The sequence below is a fragment of the Odocoileus virginianus genome, chromosome 11, assembly GCF_023699985.2.
Source record: "Odocoileus virginianus isolate 20LAN1187 ecotype Illinois chromosome 11, Ovbor_1.2, whole genome shotgun sequence".
NCBI lineage: Eukaryota > Metazoa > Chordata > Mammalia > Artiodactyla > Cervidae > Odocoileus > Odocoileus virginianus.
The window spans coordinates 52,680,408-52,702,155 of record NC_069684.1 but is presented as its reverse complement, the minus strand read 5'-3'; the positions used below and the strand labels follow the sequence as shown (position 1 = coordinate 52,702,155).

Sequence of the window (21,748 nt, the reverse complement as noted above, 5' to 3'; positions counted from 1 at the left end):
AGAAAATCAGACATAAAGAAAAAGAAAATCTCAAAAGAAGCTGGGGGTGGAGGGGCATCACTTTAAGCATAGAAGAACAAAAATAAAAGCTGTGTTAAACTTCTCTTCAGAAACCATGCAAGCAAGAAGAATGCAGAGTGAAATATTTAAAATGTTTAGAGAAAAAAGTCACCAACCCGTACCTGGTGAAATTATATTTCAAAAATGAAGGACAAATAAAGACTTTCTCAGACAAACAAAAATTGAGGGAATTTGTTGCCAGTCCATCTCCCTTGCAAGAAATGTTAAACGACGTTCTTTTGAGAGAAGAAAAATAATATTGGTCAGAAACTCAAATCTATATAAAGAAAGAAAGAGTAGCAAAGAAGGAATAGATGAAGGTAAAAATAAAAACTTTTATTTTTTTATTCTTTACTGGTCTAACAGATAGAAGTTAGTTCAATATACTAATAGCAACAATGTATTTAATTTTGTATGCTTATATATAAAGTAATAGTATTATTAAATTACAAAATGTTATGTTAATAATTATTATATATCACTGTTATAATTATTATATATGCTTATATATAAGTGAAATGAATGATAACAATGATATAAGGGACAAAATGGAGGAAGTAGGATTATTTTATTATTACAAAACACGGACTACCCACGAGGTTTTGTAATGTTGTTTGAAAGTGGATTTAGCTTAGTTGTAAATGTATATGGCAAACTCTAAGCAACTCCTTAAAAAAGATTTCAAAAAATAGTATGATCAGTATGCTAACAAAGGAGAGAAAATGGAATCAAATAAAATGTTCAATTAAATCTGTAAAAGGCAGAAAAAGAGTAGAATAAAAAGTAGGAACAAAGAACAATATCAAAAAATAGAAGAGTAGTGAGTATGGTAGATATCATTTTCAACCATAGCAATGATATCTTTGAATGTCAATGATCTAAATGTACCAATTAAAAGATAGAGATTGTCAGAATGGATCAAAAAACAGGGCCCAACTACCATTAAAATGGTCATCTACCATTAAACATCAGATCTAGATGGCTTCACTTGGAAGGAAGAAACACGTTTTACACAAATTAGTCCAGATAATTAAAGAAAAGGAAATACTCTTTAACTCATTTTATAAAGCTCACATTAACCTGAGGCCAAAATCTGACAAAGGTATTATAAGAAAGGAAAACTACAGCTCATCTGTTTCTTCATGAGCACAGATGCAAACATTCCAAACACATTAGCAAGTTGAATTCAACAATATATTAAAACAAAAACAATATTTTAATCAAGTACAACATGACCAAGTGATATTTTTATTCCAGGAATGCAAGATTGCTTTAGTGATAAAAAAAAAAAATCCACCAGTGCAATTCACCATATTAACAAACTAAAAATGAAAGAGCCTCATGATTCTCTCACTAGATGCAAAGACGCATATGACAAAATGCAACATCATACCTAATACAAACTCTCAGCAGACTAGGAATTGAAGGAAATGTCCTCAATCTGATAAAGGACATACACAAAACACAGCTGACAGCATCTATCTTATTGGTAAAAAATCAAATGCTTTCCCTCACTTCTATCCAACATTGTACTAAAGGTTAAAATGAAGCAACAAATCAATAAAAAAATAATAAAAGGCTTCCAATTCAGGAAAAAAAAATAAAGGTATCCATATTCATAGCAAAATTATTTTCTACATAGAAAATCCAATAGAATAAACAAAAAAGTCACTAGAACTAATAAGAAATTAGTTATGAATTAATATATATGTTGAATATATATTATACTTGTTTTATATATATATGTATGTATATATGTATATGTAATATATAGCAACATTCAACATAGCATCAAACACTATGAAATACTTAGATGCCCAAGACCTTTTACACTGAAAACTAGAAAATTTTGCAGCAGTTTTATTCACAATCCCCCCAAACTGGGGACAGCCAAAACATCCATCAACAGGAAAATAAATGAATAAACTCTGGCATATTCATGCAATTGAATGCTATAAAGCAATAAAAGAGACAAACTACTGATACATGCAAAAGCATTCACAAATTTCACAGACATTATTCAATGGAAAAAGCATCTGTGACGAGAGTGGTTATCTCTGGCTAATGTGGGGGCAGTGGGGAGAAAGGTCTGGTATACTGACAGGCAATAGGCAAGAAGCAACCTTCTACAGTGACAGAAATGTTCTTCATCTTGATACAATTAGTCTTAATACAAGGGTATACATTTGTAAAACTATATAGCCACACTGTTAAGACATTGAATATTGTGATATGCAATTTGTACTCCAATTAAAATGTTGAAAAAGAGAGAGGGGACATCAATCCTTCCTTACCCACTCATGAAGTCCCCAAAGATGTAGAGACCATTGAGATTTGGTGATTCACATCCACGGTAGACGTAGCCTCCAGTGACCGACTTGCCCACTGCATGGCCATAAGCATAGATTGGCAGAATATCGTCTGTCCAGGGACAAGGAGAAAGTGTCATAGCTAAACCTGGGAGCTTCAAGGAGGAAGAAGGCAGTTTTTAAAATCAATTGCCTTGCTGAGTGGAAAATGTTTCATCTCTTGGTCTTTGGGAAGACAGAAAGCCAAGTAAATCATGTTTATCTTCTCAACAGACCAGCCATGATATTTGTGAGATTCCCATTTGACTGGCCTCAGAAAGCAGAGAGGAAACCTAAAGTTCCCCCACCTGTGGGGCAGTGACCTGGAAATCCACACCCTTAAATTTTTCCCCCAGGTCAATATGGCAGATACTCAGGTTTAGGATTTGGAATATTGTGAGGACCTGGATGACTGCTTTGAAACATAGTGTAATGGAGCAGGACCCTATGAGACCTTCTCAGGACAGACCATCACCTGTCCTCCACCTGCCTTTTGTCTATAGAAAAACTTTAGCCAAAGAATAAATTTAATCAGAGGAATGAAAAAATACAGAAGCAAGGAAAATAGTCAAATAGAACAAAATAAAAATAATTTAGTCATTAAACTGAATCAAGGACCTTTAATTAAACTAAATCAAAGACCTCAGAGTCTATAGATATATACTGAGCCATGTCCTTTGAGCAGTATTATAATGAAACTCCCACCAGGTGGAAGAAGTTAACTACATGATGGCCAGACTGTAGCCATAACATAAACTGCTCCATCTTCCAGTTCCAAGAACTGGCCTCTAGGAAATGGAAACAAAGCAACCCTGGAACTAAAGATTAACTATACTTAAAACAACCAAGATAACTTTGATCAGACCACCCCGCATGACCAATTTCAAGAAAAGTGTCAGAGATGGCTATCCTGTCCTACGTAGCTCTCTCCCTCCACCTATATGCCCCTGAAACTCCCATTTAAAATTCTTCCCCTGATTAACAAGGGGAAATTGGTTCTTTGGGACACAAGTCCACCTTCCCCCCAGGATTGCCAGCTTCCTCAGTAAAGCTATCTTTCCTTGTAGTCAACACTTGTCTCTCAGTATTGGATTCCTAAGTAACATGCAACTGAACGTGAGTTCAGCAACAGAAGGACAAAAAGACCAAGCAATGGTGATAAAGTCAGAAAATTAGAATTTTAAGCCAGATGGAGTTTCTAAAGCATACCTTGATTGCTGATGTTTAGGGACCATATATGGGATATCATTTCAGTGGCAGTTCCAAGTAAAAATATACAGCCACATATTTTCCTTTGAGGATGGTTCAAAATTGTATGCCTGAAAACCATGTGAGTAACTTATTTGGAATATAGATTCCTAGGTCAATCCCACCACACCCCCAATCCACCCAGGATTCAATTCATTAGTTAACAAGAAATGCCCAGAGTTTCAGGAGCCACTGGCTAGAGGGCCACTCTGACAGCATGATCCCACAGGAGACAAACAAAGGCACTATAAGGACCTGCAGCACAAGCCAGGCCCAGGTTTTATTCTCCCATCTCCACCCGCAACTCATTCAATTCACTCCAGAAATGAGGGCTCCTCACTTACCCAAAGAGGCATTTTGACAGAGCTTTTTGTCGTAACATTCAAACCCCTCCTTTGCCCTCCAGCCATAGTTTCCACCTTTAACAATGATGTCAACTTCTTCAAACCGGTTCTGTCCCACGTCCCCACAGAACATCCGACCTCGGCCCTGGCGCGTGACGGGGTCCCCTCGGTCCACGGCACAGCGCCACATGTTTCTGACCCCGTAGGCGTAGATGGCGGGATGGGCCCCTGGCTCAGAAACAAATGGATTGTCCACGGGCACTCGGTACCGCTTGCCACCTGAGCCGGCCCCATTCACATCAATCCTTAACACTTTCCCCAGCAGGGAACTTCTGAAAGGAAGAAGGCCAAAAACAGGAACAGGAGAAATATGAAGATGTGAGATTGCTGGGTCATATGCTAGTTCTATTTAAAATTCTTTGAAGAGTCTCCATAATGTTTTCCATAGCTGCTGCACTGTACATTTTGCATTCCCACCAACAGTATACAGAGGTTCAAATTTCTCCACATCCTGCCCACACTTGTCCTTTGACTTTTTATGATAGTCATTCTAACAGGTGTGAGGTGATATCTCACTGCGGTTTTGACTTGCATTTTCCTGATGATTAATGACACTGAGCACCTTTTCGTGTACTTGTTGGCCATTTGTATGCAAAAGTAGTAAGTACCAGAGACCCACTGTATATTTTCCCCACAATTAACAATACTGTACACACTTAAATTTTTTAAGAGAGTGGATCTCAGGTTACGTATTCTAAATAAAATAAAACATCTCAGAAGTAGAGGAGATGGCCCAAGAGAGTCTACTGAGAGTGGATCTCAACTGAGAACCAAGAATTACATTGGGAGATAATACACACACACACACACACACACATATATGTGTGTGTGTGTGTGTGTGTGTGTGTATATATATATAGTTAAGACTTTCCAATTTTTGACTCAAAGAGATCTACTAGGCAAAAGTTTGATGTAGTCCTGGTCCATGTGACACTGAGCAAGTTGCAGCTTCAATTTTTCTGCTTTTATAATGGGGTGGTTTCTCTCAGGTTTGGTATAATACTATGAATTTTTTAAAGGAGGGTGATTCTATTCTTCCTCATGTAACAATGTGGTCAGTAGAAAGAACAGAGGCTTTTGAGCAGGTCTGCTGATGACTGTGGTCTCTGAGCCTCCGTTTCCTGCTCTGTTAAGCAGGGGAAAGTAATACTGCCTTGCAGTTGGTTGCGATGTAAGGGTTAAATGGGTTAGTGTGCATATAGCATGTCATGCAGTTTCTGACATACAGTCAGCACTCAACAAATGCAACCTCTTTATTATTATCAACCCTAATATTTTTATTATTAGGAATAATGAGAGCCACATGCTTGCTGGGTACAAAGGGCAGAAGGACCACGTGACCTTCCTCTAGATGGCATAGCCTCGCTGGATTTTCTGAGTTTGAATTCTGGTTCTGCCACTTACTCTCTGTGTGACCTTGGATAGATTACTTCACTCCTCTCTGCCTCTATTATCTTGTCTGTAAAATGGTTGTCATAATACCTATACTTCATAGGATCCATTCATTCCAAATGTATATATGGCATGACACCACTGCCAGGCACTATTCTAGGGGCTGGGAATACATCAACCAAAAAAAGAGATTAAAATTTTGGCCCTTGTGGCTGTCAGAATTATGTGCTCAAATAAACATAAGGTATTTAGACCAGCATTGGACACCCAGTAAGCAACAAAATACATTGTTGTTGCTTCTGTTAGTCTCATTAACTAACTACTCATGTATCTTCACATGAGACACAGTGCCTGGAACACAGTAATCAATAATATTGTTGAGCTGAATTGAACTAGATGGTCAGATCATGGCATAGTAAATAATGTCCTGCTCATATATATTAAAAATCTTGAATTCATCTTTATATGGCCCTCTGAGAGTCATGTTGAACATCCATAATATTAATTATAAAAATATATTATGCCTGAAAAGTATAGGACAGAATTTCTCTGGTGGTCCAATGGTTAAGAATCCACCTTCCAATGCAGGGGGCATAGGTTCGATCCCTGGTCAGGGAACTAAGATCCCACATTTCACAGGACAACTAAGCCCACATGCCACAACTAGAGAGACTGAGAGTTGCAGTGAACAATCCCACATAAGACCCAAGGTTGCCAAATAAATAAATGTTCCAAGTAAATATTAAGAGAAAAAAAAAACAAGAAAAGAAAACCAAATGTTCTACCCATTGTGTCAACAGGGGAAACTACATCTTGCAGTAAATGAGTTGGGTTTGACCCTCTGCAGATTCCATCTCAGCAAAAACATTATACCAGGGCAAGCCTGCATCCAGCTTACTTGTTCTGAGCATTTCCAAATTTGCCGAAGGGATCCCCAGCCTGTCCTCCATCCCCAGTGAATATGTACATATAGCCATCTAGGCCAAAAAGAAGTTGTCCACCATTATGATTTGAGGCTGGTTCTTCTATCTCCAAAATGACCCTGAAAGGAAAAAGAAACCATGCTTTGATGAAAGCTGATACAGCATCCTCTTGAGAAATCCAGAAATTGACTGGTCCAAGCCAGCCAAGGACCACAAAACAGGTAGCTCAGTAGCTCTGGGACACCCCTTGCTTCCTAGTATGACTCCCGTCATGGATCATTTTTCTTTCACATCCTGACTTCACGAGCTGTAGACACAGCAGGGTAACCATCACCCTTTTCTAGTGCTCAGCCTTACTCTCGGCTCTACAAGAACCCCCAGTCCCTTCCTTTGGACAATCTAGCAGGGGTTAGTCTATCACTTCTTCACGCTCTTTTCAACCTCTAAACCTGTCTGTATGGGAAAAGCGAGACAAGGCAGAATGGAGTAGGAAAAAAAGGGTGGAATGGTGGAGCAAAAGAGCATGAGCTTAGGGTCGGTTAGAGCCGGGCCCTTCATCTGACCAGGCTTAATTATCTTGTGTCAAGCTTTCCAGAGAGGATGGGAATTCCCATGCTCAAGATAAAAGGTCTGAGATCTAATGGTGACACAATAATCAGAGGCTACTGTTATATTTAATGTGGATATTATCTAAAATCATTTCTCAAACCCTCATGGCCTCTGGCCTTTGCTTACCCTCTATAAAATCAAGCAAGCATGGTTCTAGGTAATTTTAAAGATGGGTGGTTATAGTTATGAAGACCATCCACTCAAGATTGTAACTTGGGTTAACCCCACTAATCAGCAATGACTCTTGTCATCATTATAAGCTAGTAGATCTAAACCCAGGAAAGTTCCACTATCTCATCTCAGAGCACCGACTGGCAATATTTTTCAACACAGCACACAGTTGCAGATTTTCATGCGTATGCCTCACCTCTCTGATTTGGGATCGGCTTTGTTGGGATCAGCCCGAGAAACCTTCATCTCACTAATCCGGATCTTTTCTACCCTCTTCTTGCCCAGACATGAATAATAAATGTAGAACTTCCGGTTGCGGCGGAATCGGGGATGAAAAGCCAACCCCAAAAAGCCTCTCTCGTCCCCAATCCAGGGGGTGGTCAGCACGAGGCTCTTGAGGTCCAAGAAGGGTTGTTCCAGGCGACTCCCATCAGGCAGATAGACCCACACCACGCCCACCTGCTCGGCCACGAAGAAGCGGTGGGTGCCGTCCCCAGCGTGGACCATGGAGACCGGGTTCCTCAGCCCGTTGGCCACCTCGGCCAAGCAGAGCTGCAGGCAGCCCCGAGGGTCCTCGGCCACCACCCCCAGGTTGCGGTTGAGATGGTCTCTCCTCAGGATGTTGGGGAAGCAGTAGTCCTTGTCGGGAAGGTTGAGGAGGTGGCAGAAGCGTGTGCCATCCTTTCCGGGGGATTCCTGGAGGCGGCGGTCGTTGGTCAGCAGGGCGATAGCGGAGTGGCAGTTCGAGTGGAATGCAAAACAGTAGTCAGAGCAGAGGCCAGGAAGGTTCCGGAGGGGCGTGCGCGGGTTCTCAGCATCATAGAGGTGGGCTGCGTAGGGCGAGCACTCCTGGAAAAGAAGAGCAGCCTCAGCCCCCAGGCAGACTGGCCATGGTAGGGCTGGAACCAATTTTTCTCTTTCCAAGGATTTGACTTTTTTTTTTTTTTTTAAGAGTTTTTAAACCTTGACTTCGCTTTGATTTTATTAGAAAAGTATTTCCTTCTTGATGCAATATACTTATTTTAATTTTTTAAAGTCATACCTGTGTGGATGTTCTAATCAACTTTATGTTTTTAGCAAAAAGAGGGGAAACAGGTCTGGGGAAGAACCGGGATTCTGGAGCTCCTGTTACCAACTACTGAAAAAGAAAGCTCTTCTTTGGGACCCACATTTTCTACCCAGTTAATGCTCCTGGAAAGCAGAAAGGGGAGGAAATTCTCTTGGATTTCCTATAACTTTGTTCTCGACATATAGAGTTTTGTTAAATGATCAATTTTTTAATTAAAAAAAAAAGAGGTAGTACCAAATGTCTCCATCTTTCCCTTTTTTAAAATTATAAGTGCTGTATCTGTAAGATTTAATTTCTTTATGCATATCTGAATCAGTGTGGCAGAAGTTTTACGTTTGCTAAATCTCAGTATTGGATCTGTGTGAGTCACTAAGTCATATCCGACTCTGACCGCATGAACTGTAGCCTGCTAGGCTCCTCTGTCCATGGAATTCTCCAGGCAAGAATACTGGAGTGGGTTGCCATTCTCTTCTCCAGGGGATATTCCCGATGCTGGATAGAACCCGGGTCTCCCACATTTCACACACTGCAGGCAGATTCTTTACATCTGAGGCACTAGAATCTGTCATGTTAATTATTTAATTTTTCTGTGCTTTTCCATATGTTAAAAAAAAATTTTCCCACACTGTGCAGATGTGCAGTGTATGGGATCCTAGTTCCCCAACCAGGAATGGAACCCATACCCCCTGCAGTGGAAAAACAAAGTCCCAACCACTACTAGGGAAGTTCCATTCAAAATATTTTATGATTTAAAACTAAAATTATCAAAATGACATGCAATGTATCATCCCCAGAGATTAGGCATGTAATGATTTCTTCCCTTATTTGTTAAAAATATTAAAGTGTTTAATATATACACAGCGCCATGCTGGGAGCTACACAAATTTAAATTGTGGCTGTGGGGCCATACAACTGCTCTTTACAAATATACAAGGACTGTGAACAAAGGAGTACCCATTAGTCAGACCTCCCTAAGTCATAGAGTTTTCTAGGAGGAAAACAGAAATTGTAGGCTGACAGTCAACTTTCAATAGTGATGAAAGGCAGAGGCAACTGCGATCAGGAAAGTAAGAAAGGCCCGTTTTTATTTGCTTTGTTTTGTTAATTTTTGGCTGCGCTGGGTCTCCGTTGCTGCGTGGGCTTTTCTTTAGTTGGGTGCGTAGGGGCTACTCTCTCGTGGTGGTGCGTGGACTTCCCACTGCGGAGGTGTCTCTCTCATCACGGGCTCTAAGGTGCGTGGGCTCAGTAGCTGTGGCGCATGGGCTTAGTTGCCCTGCTGCGTGTGGAATCTTCCTGGACCAGGGATTGAACTCATGCCCCCTGCATTGGCAGGCAGATTCTTAACCACTGGACCACCAAGGAAGCCCAGAAAGCCCAGTTTAAAGGGGGTGGCTGGGGCCGTGGAGTAGGGCACGGTCTACTCTGGAACCTACTTCTGATCACGGATGCCTCCCCTGACACCTGCCAGCACGGGCTGTCTCATTCACGTCTGTTCTCTCATCACCTGAGAGAGGGATCAGCAGCATTTCTCAGATAGGTTGAGTTCCCCATTCTTTCTTATTTCAACCCTGGTTGTAGATTTGCAGAGCAGCAGGCTTTTATCGGGAAGAGCAGAAGAGCGAGCCCAGGGATTCACAGCATCTCTCCCAGAGCTGTTTCCATTTAGGAGACTTATCAGAGCTGCTGACAAAAAGCCAGATGAACTGCTCTGAGTCCCACCTGACTGACCTGTCCACTTCTGGGGAATGGAAAGAAGAGAGACGGAAGACAAAAGTAAGAATGAAATACCCGGGAACAGAGGAGGCTATGGACAAGTAAGCACGTGCACGGCACACTGTTAGGCATCATTTAGAATCTGCACAGTTGCCTCTACTCAATCGGCTCAGGAACTATCATTTCCGTCTTAGAAAACAAAGGCCCAGGAACACTCTCTCCTAGGTGCCAGGCACTGTCTCTGCCCTGGGGCTGCTGAGATGCCCAAAGTCGCTGTCCTGCTGGTTCTTATGCTTGCCCCAGGTCAGGGAACCAGTTAGTGGATCGGCCAGGGCTGTTGTAAGTTGACTTTGGCATGGTGTGATCAAAAGGGCATGAGCCTTGGAGTCTGAGCCTCTGGATTTGTGCAGCACTCTTTGACCTTGATAGTGAAAGTGAAAGTCACTCAGTCATGTCTGACTCTTTGCAACCCCACAGATAGTAGTCTATGGAATATCTCCAGGCCAGAATACTGGAGTGGGTAGCCATTCCTTTCTCCAGGGGATCTTTGAAACCCAGGGATCGAACTGGGGTCTCCTGCATTGCAGGTGGATTCTTTACCAGCTGAGCTACCAAAACTCCTAATTCTGGGACTTCCCTGGTAGTCCAGTGGCTGAGACTCCCTGCTCCTAGTGTAGGGAGCCTGGGGTCGATCTCTGGTCATGGAACTAGATCCCACATGCCGCAACTAAATACATAAATGTTATTTTTAAAAAAACCTCATGAGTAAAATGGGGGTCCTAATAGCTGCCTGCAGAATCATTGCTGGGAACATAGTACAATTTTGGGGAAGAAAGAGGGAGAAGAAATTTAAATTGTGAATTTTCATAAATATTAATAGATGCATGTAAGTCATTGTTTTTGTTTTGCTTTGCATTTTTTAAAATTATGTACTTATTTTTCACTGTGCTCAGTCCTCCTTGCTGCACAGGCTTTTCTCTAGCTGCCGAGAGCGGGGGCCACTCTCTAGTTGTGGTGTGCAGGTTTCTCACTGCTGTGCCTTCTCTTGTTGCAGAGCACAGGCTCTAGGGTGCGTGGGCTCAGTAGTTTCCACTGCCCAGCTCTAGAGCACAGACTCAATAGTTGTGGTGCAGAGATGGCTCTGCGGTAAGTAGGGTCTTCCCAGATCGGAGACTGGACCCGTGTCTCCTGCATTAGCAGGCGGATTCTTTACCACTGAGCCACCAGGGTATTCCCTGTTTTCAATTTTGTTGAAGCATAGTTGATTTACGATGTGGTGTTAATTTCTGCTCTATAGCAAAGTGATCCAGTTATGCATATGTATATTCTTTTTCATATTCTTTTCCTTTATGAAGATGCGTAGGTTATTCTTATTCCTCAAATCCCTGAAAGAGGAGAGCTGCTGAATTTGGCTTTCTGAAACCTCATGCAATAGGGAAGGGGAAGGAAGGAGGGAGGGAGGGAGGAGACATTTTTATCTGGGGACTTCATCCAGAAATGGAGTCTCAGCGTTGCTCATAAGAGCCGGGTTTCTGCTCGGATGGTTATCTCAGAGTTAATTCTCCAGGAAACAGCTAAAGGGTGGAGCCCGAGGTGAGAGAGGACAGCCCGGGGCGATGCCTCCCCAGGTGGCTGGCTTCTGGGCTGGGTTCTGTTCCATTCACTGCACGGGGAGGTGGGGTGGCCAGCTGGCTCTGGGATCACAGTGAGAGAGCCAAGTAATTGCACTGACATGCCCGGGAGGGTCTCCAATCTGCCTGGATTTACTGTCTCACCCCCAACCCATCACTGGAGCGCTCCTCCTCATGGCAGCCTCTTTCATCTGCCCTCCAACTAGACTCTCCCCAGCACCCCTGAACCCCTCTTCCCACAAAGTCAGTGTCCACAGCCAGCATCCGACATGGGTTCAGGCTGAGCCCTACAGAGGTGTCTTCTGCCAGGGATGTGGGTTTTGGCCACTGGAGAGCCGGGAGAAGCAGAACCTCTGAGTAATTGCCACTGAGCAGCTTGAAGCTCTCCCAGGCCAGGTTCGGAAAGCTGGGGAGAGCCCCCCTCATCACACCAGAGAGCCCCTGGTGCAAATGACCCAGCCGAGGACTGCATCCCAACAGATGCCACCACTCTGTCCACACGCTCCGTGAGCACCCACGGGAGCTCACAGCTCTCAGAGCCCTGCAGGGAGGTTCCAGACTGCAGCTGTCCCCAGAGCTCTGTGAATAAGACACCAGGGCCTGCAGAACCCCGGAGGGAGAGCTTGAGGAACCAAACTCCACCTCAGTGTGCCGGTCCAGAGAACCCCAGGTGAAGGCAGCCACAGGTGAGTCTCTCTCAAGGGCTGGGCACCCAAAGAGCCTCCCCCCAAGACCCTCACCAGCCAACCCAACATCCTATCAGTTGGGACTGGAATCCAGCCTCCAAAGTTGGCCCCCTCACCTTCCCTCAGGGCTCCTGCTCAGGCCTACCTGGCAAAGGATGTCTTTAATGTAACCGCCGCACAGCTCGTGGCCCTTTAGGTCGAAGTATTCCATGATGTCCCAGTACCGGGCAGCGATGCGGTGGTCCTTATGCTGGTCACAGCAGCCGAAGGACTCGTAATCAGAGCAGAACTCAAGATGCTGGAGGGGCTGGAAGGGGGGCCGGTAGTCCAGGCACTGGGGGTGTCCCTGCAGCAGCCCTCCCTGGCCCAACAAGACTATGAGGCTGAGACAGAAAATTCGAGGAGAGGTAAGGAGCCAGGGGGTCCACCAACTCCAACTACCCCTAGGAATGGACCTTCTGAGCATCTTGCCCTAGGGACACTCCGGCTACTGCCTGTTCAGGCTGGCTTCCTGCTCCTGGCTGGTTCCCTCACTCCCGCCCTCGCTGTTTTTCTTCCTTCCTTCTCTTCTCTCCTCTGAAGGTTCACTGAGGTGGTTTCTGAGCCATGTCCCTTCTGGGAGCTGGACCGCTGTCTCCTGTGAAAGCGGTGAGCAGCGTCCGGTCCCTTCCAGTCCCCTAAACAGGAAACTGTACAGCCTGCTGGCCAGTGTAGTTATCCAGGTGCCAGCAGAAAGGTACAGTGAAGCCCACGGCAGATGAACTGAGTTTATTAAAACTGCAAAGAATTCCTATGGGAAATTCCCACTTTGTTTACAGCCCCGTTCCCAAGCTGAGCAATCAGGAACTCCAAGAACAGCACACAGGACATGGTCCTGGACAGCACATTGGAAGGCGGTGTTCCAACGCGCCTTTTGTGCCAACAGCAACACGGGGAACTGGGGTGGGGATCCGGGAAGACGGAGGCGAGGAGGGGCAGGCAGTGGGGCCCTGCAGTTCCTGAGACCCAGAAAGGTATGTATTCTGAGGGGTAGGAAGACAGGACATTCCACAAATCAAGAGGAGATGGTGAGTCATAACTATCATGGTGATCATTTTGGAATGTATGGAAATCACTACGTTATGTAAAAGGAACTAACATAGTGTTGTATGTAGATAAATATATTTCAAAAACAAACTCACAAAAAAAGAGATCAGATTTATGGTTATGGGGGGGATGAGGAATTGGATAAAGACAGTCAAAAGGTACAAACTTCCTCCTTATAATACAAATACTAGGGACGTAATGTACAATATGATAAATAAAATTAACACCTATATGTTTTATATGAAAGTTGTTCAAAGAGTCATCCTTGAATTCTCATCACAAGAAAAAAATTTTTTCCTATTTCCTTAACTTTGTATCTATATGAGATGATGGATCATCACTGAATTTATCGTGGGCATCATTTCATGATGTATGGAAGTCCAATTATTATGCTGTATACCTCAAACATCTAGTTCTATAGCTCAATAAAACTGAAAAAAAGAGATGGGGAAGGAAAAGGAGAGGTTCACACCTAGTGTAAACAAGGCATCAGCAAGGACTCTTTGGGATGGTTTCATCAGGAAGCACAGAGTATCTGGGTTATTTTTGCCAAATCTGTATTTTTGGGGGGGCAGCCCTCCTCACTTAGCATGTGTTTCAACATTAGCACTGATGAATACTAATACACATTTTGCTTTATCAGAGAAGGAAATGGCAATCCAGCCCAGTGTTGTTGCCTGGAGATTTCCATGGATGGAGGAGTCTGGCGAGCTACAGTCCACAGGGTCAGAAAGAGCTGGACGCGACCGAGCAAGTTTTGCTTTATACATGTCCCTTACACATAATGGGTCTTTGACAAATATTTCTTGAATGTGTGATGAAGTACACAGAATCCAAAACTCAACCCCAAATGGAGGCATGAACAGGAGTTGAGGCTCACAGGAGACATTTGGTACCTAAGCTCACTTTCCTTTGGGTTTTTTCCACAAGTTCACTCCACCCTGAAATGTCCTTACTGGCAAATACTGCCCTCTGAAATGCAGATGAAGTCAAAGATTCTTCTGGATGGAGGAGGGCTCCCCATCTGGCACCCCCTTTACCACCAAGAGCCTTTGCCAGAGCATCACCAAGAAGGGACACTGAGCCTCAGTCTAGCCAAGTCTGTGCTCACGATGCTTTGGATTATGAAAGCCCAGAGTAGCTTTTAAACTATGTTTTTATAACCATGAGAAAAGTCAAGAAGAGGAACTCATTAGAATGACTCCCCAGCACAGCCCTGCTCTCCCATGGGTATGGCTCAATATCATACTTTGTTGAATGTCACTTTTTAAAACATACATAACACAGCATCTGTAATTCATTGGAACTGTGCTGATTCCACAGGGTTGTTTGCTCAAAGGTCAGATAATGTCATCACTTGGGAAGCCTTGGGAGGGAGGAACTGCTCTTGGACCAACCTCAGCCAGTGAATTCACAGCCCTGAGACCTTCTCAGAAGTGGGAGGGGACCAGCTGCCCTGTAATGTACGAGAATGAATGCATTCTCTCATTCCATGTAGGACCTAAGAGTACTTTTTGATTCTTTACTGACGTTTGTGTCAGTTTTCCTTTTGCCAGGAAAAAAAAACTGAGTCCAAAGGAATGCCTCCTTTTTGGAAAATAATTTTAATGATTCTGTTTACAGAATTATGGCTAAACATTAAAAAACTTATACATAATTAAACACAAATCTATGTTAAGTTCAAGTTGGATCTTACTGTTTGGGGCAGTGATTATAAAATTAGCAGGGAAAGATTGGTTTGCAGGTCCCATCAGAATTAATGACAGCATGAATTTCTGATTATTAAAATATGCAATGTTTCAAGTGGGACTGCATAATATTTTAGATATAATTACATGATATGTTTGGTTATATAATAATGATGCAGTAATTAATCTTATAACAAATGTCTCAGTGTCAATTCGGTAGGTTTTTATGATTATGTGCAAAGGATTATACTGGAAGAGGAATGTTGAACAGAAAACTGATGCATGAAGTAAACTTTTTCAAGAAGTTTATTCTCTGAGAAGAAACGTTAAAATAAGTGTCTAAATAATACAAGGCGCATTATATTGAGATAATAAGGAAGGAACAAACTGCTAGAGGATTCCAAGGAGGAAGAGATGACATCAGGCTTGAGGGAATGAAGGAAAAAATCATAAAGGTTGAGCAGGGTATTGAAGGTACAGGTGGGAAGAATGGACACCAGTTTCCGACTGTGAGGTAAGCCTAGGAGATAAACCTGGAACCACGACAGGGCCCAGACCAAGTATCTGAAATTACTTTAGCTCTCACTTTTGAAGCAAACATGGTATTTTCTAAAAATTACTGTATTAGTTTGCTAGGGCTGCTATAAAAAAGTACCACAAACTGGGGGTCTTCAACAACAAGCATTTATTGTTTCACAGCTCAGGAGACTGGAAGTCTGAGATCAAGGTGTCGGCAAGGTGGGTTTCCTTCTAAGGGGCAGGAGGGAGAATCTGGCCCACGCCCCTCCCTTAGCTTTTCAGGGTTTACCAGCAGTGTTCTACATTCTTTATAGATACATCACCCTGATTTCTGTCATTGTGTTCACATGACTTTCTTTCTCTGTGCATGTCTGTGTCCAAATTTCCCTTTTTCATAAAGAAATCAGTCAGATTAGCGTTCACTTTAATGATCCTATTTTAACTTGATTACCTCCGTAAAGACCCGACCTCCAAATAAAGTCACATTCTGAGGTACTGAGGGTTAGGATTTCAATATATCATTATATATATATAAAATATATATATATGCACCCACACACTGGCATGCACATGATGTTTCATAAGACAAGTGCCTTTTAAAAATGAGGTTAAGAATCTGGTGTTTATCTCAGAATCAGGTCATGGAATAGAATAGAAAAAACATAAAAAGCAGTGTTCCAGCTCAGTAACCTCTCATACAACGTTTACTGCTTTCTCTGGCATCGGCTTTCTCTAACAAGCTGAAAATGAGCAGGTGTGTTTGAGCTTAGGGAAAGTATTAATAACTCTTATTTGTATTATGTATTATAGTGTATGAACCATTTTCTCACTTCATCTCAGGTGATCTTCACAATAACTCTATTAGTTAAACAGGGCAGATATTCCATTACCAATGTACAGACAAGTGACTTCAGTCTCAGATTCCATGAAACATTTTGGGTCATGCTTTAGGTGAAGGAAAAAGATGGCACAAAAATTTAGGTGTTCCAAGTTATAGCCCAGATATTGCTCACTCCATCATGATGTATAAAAGTTGGGTTTTTTTAAATATAGCAATAATTTTACTTGTCTCTATTCTATAGGTAAAGAAACTATGAAAGCTTATGATAAACCCAGCATTCAAACCTAAGTCTCTTGAGGTCTGTACTTAGCAGAAATTCACCAAAATACTACTGCCTATGGTACAGGCACACTCAGTCAATAACTTTCATAAGTGTTCATTCAGTTCTATTCAATATTTAATAAGCCAGAAATCCTGTTAGGTGTTGGTGATATGGAGAGTATTAGTGTTAATCACTCAGTCATGTCCGACCCTTTGCAACCCCTGGACTGTATTCTGCCAGGCTTCTCTGTCCATGGGATTTCCCATGCAAGAATACTGGAGTGGGTTACCATTCCCTTCTCCAGGGGATCTTCCAGACCCAAGGATCAAACCTAGGTATCCTGCATTGCAGGTGGATTCTTTACTGTCTGAACCACCAGGGAAGCCCAGATAACATACTACTGAGAACGACAGATGTACAAAGATCATTAAACAATGCGGTGACCTGACAACAGGCTGCAGGGGAGGGATTGGTGAGGACAGAGAGGGAACCTTCCATGCCCAGGAGACGGGAAAGGCGATGGTTCCCCTGTATTCTTTTCCCTGATCCCTAGCTCAGGGCTCTGCAGGTGACTATAAACACTGACTAACCTGGTAGGCGGTACACATACCACAGGCAGTCTGTGATCTTTGGAACTACGCTGATTGATTTAGAGTCCTGATGCCAACACCTACTAGCTGTGACCTTGGGTAAGTTACTTAATCTCTGACTACCCCACTTTCCTTCTTGGTAAGATAGAAGATAGTTCATAGGATCATCTCACAGTGATGAGATGATAAAATATGAAGCCCAAAGTGCTTGATAAACTTTAGCCATTATTATTCATGAAACTGGCTTTTAGTGGGCTTAAGAAATTTTCAGTTGATTCACACTGCTCTCATTGCATAATGAGATACAAACATTTGATAACCATATGTACTCATTTCTCTTTCATTCTCACCTCCATCCTGCTAGAGATCAGGAGAATTCATAAATCCTATTTCAGAGCTTTTGACTAAAGGTATCAGAGAGTAGATGGGATGTGGACATCCCTACAGGGTTAATCCGATATGGAACTCCTGTACCACCCAAGCATGGCCTCCCAGTGGTAAAGCCAACCAGGGTCACTGGTAGCTTTCACTTGCTTTACTTTGGTTCTGTTGGGCACCTGCTTGTCTGACATACATAGTATAAGGTTGGGTAGTTATTTGTTGATGGTCATTTATGAAGTATAAAATATCAAGTTAAATTACTGACAAAGTGTAATTTGTCTCCTAATTTTCTCATGGACGGTTTGAAATTAGTAGGAATATAAGCCAAGAGTGGGCTTCCATGGTGGCTTAGATGATAAGGAATCTGTCTGCAATGCAGGAGAGCCGGGGTTCAATCCCTGGGTCAGGAAGATCCCCTGGAGAAGGAAATGGCAACCCACTCCAGTATTCTCACCTGGGAAGTCCCATGGACAGAAGAGCCTGGTGGGCTACAGTCTATAGGGTCACAAAGAGTCAGACACAATTGAGAGACTAATGCTTTCGCTTTCAAGCTTAGTGAGGAAATAGCAGCAGAAAACAGGACTTTGAGTGTATGATCACACACATAAGCCAATGGGAGAAATGTGTGGTTTGCCATCTGAATATTGGACTTGCCCTGAGGTTAGGGAGCCTTCGAGGAACTCAAATACTAGTTATCTGAACAGTAAATGTACATGAGCCAAGACAGTTTTGAAGAAGCACTTACTCCAACGATTACTACAACGTGTTATAAAACACTCATATTCCAGGAAAGTCGTTCTTGGCATCTGAGCGAATCTTCCCCACTGGGCTTCCTGTGTGATGCTCTCACACTGTTTCTCCACTGTCCAGCCATCCACTCCTGCAGCTGGTCTCTAAGAGAGAGCAGAGGGACACAGCAGTTCTAGAGCATGTCTGACTGCTGTGCCAGGGAAACAAGTGGCCCAACAGAGCTGGAGTGCTTTAAAGTTAGGCCAGTGCCAGCTGAAAGCAAGCAGACCTTCTACCCTCTCTGGCCGAAACGAGTCCTCTAGAGTCAAAGGTCCCTCTCTACCAGAGGTCACTTAGCCCCACACTGCCATGTCTCATTACCAAAAGAGAAAGGGGAGGAGTCCTCTTCTAAATTCTTCTGTTTCCTCAACAGAACTGATCACCAATTTATTCTTCATGGTGTTCAACCTAACGTGGATCATTTAACATCTAGAAGAATACAAGTTCATTTAATAGTCCCACAAGTTATATTTTATTACACAACTGTCAGAGGCAAATTAGCTGCAAACTGCAGTAACTGCTGTAGTGCTATATTCTCAGATTAAACAAATATATTTTTATTTGAATTATTACTTAATGTAACATTTAATAGTACAAAAGGGAAAAATGTATTTACAAAGAACAAATGAGACTCTTCCTCTAGCTATAACTGATAGTAAAAAAATATATAAAAAAATATACAAACTTTTTGTAGTCAAATAAACTACTTCCTTAAAATACCAAATAAATAAATACACTTAAAACTATCACTGAATTACTACTCTGTAGCTACTAATCTGAAATAACTAAAATTCAGTATCAGAGTCCTGAATTTACAATGCTGTATTTTTTCACTGATTTCTTCATCTGCTTCATTTTCTTCTTTAACACTTGATGATCTTGCTTTGATACATACCGAAAATATTTACAACCTAAAAAAAAAAAAAAAATCAAGGCAAAATAAACAAAAAGTTTTAACACTTAACCAAATCCTTCAGGTGCTTTTCTACATTGTAAAAATTCTGCTTCAACTCTGGCACACTGATGGATATAAACAGATGGATTTGTATTATCAATGCAGATATGTCTAAGCTCATTCTCAGCACTGTCACCAGGGAAATGGACTGCTTCCTACCTACAAAAATACTTCGGATGCATCATGATTAAAGCATATACTTTAGCTTGTTTTCTACCTTCCCTCCCCAACCGTAGTTAAGCTGATACGCATATCATACTGTACTCTGCTTAGTTGTTCAGTCATGTCTGACTCTTTGCGAACCCATGGACTGCACCCCACCAGGCTCCTCTGTCCATGAGGATTCTCCAGGCAAGAATACTGGAGGGGGTTGCCATGCCCTCCTCCAGGGGACCTTCCCAACCCAGGGATCGAACTCAGGTCTCCGACATTGCAGGCATATTCTTTACCATCTGAGCCACCAGGGAAGCCCAAGAATACTGGAGTAGGCAGTCTATCCCTTCTCCAGGGGAACTTCCCAAACCAGGAATTGAACCAGGGTCTCCTGCACTGCAGGAGCTACCAGGGAAGCCCATGCATATCACATTCATATATTAAATAAGCCTTCTCCAGAAGCAAACTACAATAGCTTCCTTCTCAATGACAACTTGGTCAAACAGTCACAGAGGTATCTGTAACAATTAGAAAGTCTTCTGTAGAAAACCTTGATGTGAAGAATTAGGACAGACAATCTAGGTTAGAAGAGATCAAAACTTATCTCTCATTCCCACCATCTAGCAGGCAGCCAGAGGTGATCAAGGAGCTCTGCCAAAGGTGCTCATCAGACTTTCTACCTGCTATTCATACTCTTACAGTGCTAAGAGGATCACTAGTTAAGTATCTGAGAGACATGAGTCAAATTCCTGTAAGAAAAATATAAGCCGAGTATTATAAGGGATTTTCTATTTAATAAATGAGACCATAAATCACATATAAAAAATTAACATTATTACAGTCTCAGCTTGCATCTATTCATCTTTCCTGGAAATTGCTAGGATATATATTGTACCTAGAGTAATGAGTTTATTATCCCTGAAAATAGTATGTGAGACTTGCTAATATTTTGTTAGCTGGGAAGCAGTGGTGTATGCAGTGTTAATAATTTGTGCTTCTAAATGTATCTGCCACTTTAGCAAAAACAAAATACAGATTTCTGCTTCTGTCTAGAATATAGAAAGCTGGAAAGAACTTTGCTCCCATCGTAACACAGAGAAAAAGCCAAATAAACTACAATCTCCTAACTTCAAGCCCACCCGAGCTGAAGTCACATGACAGCCGAGCAGCCTGGACGGCCAGGAGGGAAAGGCCCCTCCAGGGAGGAGTGGGCCTGGTCGCCTCGAGTGGCCCATGGGAGGAAGGGCAGCCCCGACACCCTGCTCCGAGCACAGAGCAAAGGCAGATGATGGCGGGAGTTCAAATCCAGGGTGTAAGGAGGGTAACCGGACCAAGAACAAAACCCAGCTCAGCTCCTGACAGACTGACTTAACCCCCACACTCACACCCTGAAGGAAGCAGCAGTGAGCCCACTCTTAGGCATTTTATGCCTGATATTCACAGGATACTTTAGAACTCATGCAGCACTTTAACGTGAGCTTCGTGTGATGCTTACAACAATCCTGTAAGCAAATCAGGCAGCTGTTACACTGCCCATCTCACACAGAAGGCTCCCAAAGGCTACCTGCTTGGCCTAAGTGATGCAGCGAGTAAGGGACAGAATTGGAAAGTTAACCCAGGTCTTTAGACCCCGCTCAAACACAGGTACATTTTGGTATCTGTACTAGAAACCTTTATACTCATAAAGTTGGAAATCACAGTCCAAATCACATTTTTGTGTCTTGTCAGTATATCAGGGAGAAATTTTTAAAACTACACTCGTGTTTATTAACCCCTTCCCTCCCACAAAATCAGCATCTGGTTAATCTTAGTAACCATATGAAACATTAACTGAGAATACTAATGCAAATTCCAAATTAGCTCAAACTATATCTAAACCGACCTGAAGAATCTCTTTAGAGCACTTTAAATTCCCTGGCCACAGAGTGCTTACTTATGGCCACCGTGAGGTTCCTTTCTTCATCTCTGGACAAGATGGACAAGTCTCATTTCAGTACTGGCTACCTTTCCATATTTCAGTGGTAGAAAGCAGGTTAGAGTTTTAACAGCCAAGATTCTCCCCAAAGAAAAGATCAATTTCCCTTTAAGAAAATTTTTAGCTAAGTTAATAGGAGGTATGTTTTTCTTTTCATATGGGAAGAAATGACTCACGGTTACAGGAACAGGGAAGTTAATAGAACATAAAAGTATCATTTAAAAATGAAATCAATAAAGAATATTTTTCTATTTA

At 42.4% G+C, this 21,748-nt stretch overlaps 2 protein-coding genes and 1 long non-coding RNA gene across 10 annotated transcripts in view; 1 reads left to right on the top strand and 2 right to left on the bottom strand.

Moving 5' to 3' along the window:
* Positions 1 to 12,720, bottom strand: part of HHIPL2 (HHIP like 2) — a 26,181-nt gene extending 13,461 nt beyond the window's left edge. Inside the window, exons 1-5 of the mRNA XM_070474485.1 lie at positions 12,400 to 12,720; positions 7,352 to 8,004; positions 6,351 to 6,494; positions 4,001 to 4,332; positions 2,355 to 2,481 (exon numbers count right to left, since the gene is read on the bottom strand). Of these exons, the coding sequence (XP_070330586.1) occupies positions 2,355 to 2,481; positions 4,001 to 4,332; positions 6,351 to 6,494; positions 7,352 to 8,004; positions 12,400 to 12,720 (1,577 nt within the window). The remainder of the gene's footprint in view (positions 1 to 2,354; positions 2,482 to 4,000; positions 4,333 to 6,350; positions 6,495 to 7,351; positions 8,005 to 12,399) is intronic.
* The window catches only part of LOC139037526 (uncharacterized), a 25,024-nt gene extending 3,276 nt beyond the window's left edge, over positions 1 to 21,748 (top strand). Inside the window, exons 3-4 of one of the 2 annotated variants that reach the window (XR_011490406.1) lie at positions 9,803 to 12,902; positions 13,984 to 15,018. This is a non-coding gene — a long non-coding RNA (uncharacterized lncRNA). Of the gene's footprint in view, positions 1 to 9,802 lie in introns of both variants that reach the window. The other variant, XR_011490405.1, reaches the window with a different exon arrangement.
* Positions 15,697 to 21,748, bottom strand: part of TAF1A (TATA-box binding protein associated factor, RNA polymerase I subunit A) — a 35,154-nt gene continuing 29,102 nt past the window's right edge. For 6 of the 7 annotated variants that reach the window (XM_020885917.2, XM_020885914.2, XM_020885912.2 and 3 more), the window contains one exon: positions 18,859 to 19,321. In XM_020885917.2, coding sequence (XP_020741576.1) covers positions 19,209 to 19,321 — 113 coding nt within the window. In that variant the 3' untranslated portion in view covers positions 18,859 to 19,208. Of the gene's footprint in view, positions 18,515 to 18,858; positions 19,322 to 21,748 lie in introns of those variants that run through there. The other variant, XM_070474486.1, reaches the window with a different exon arrangement.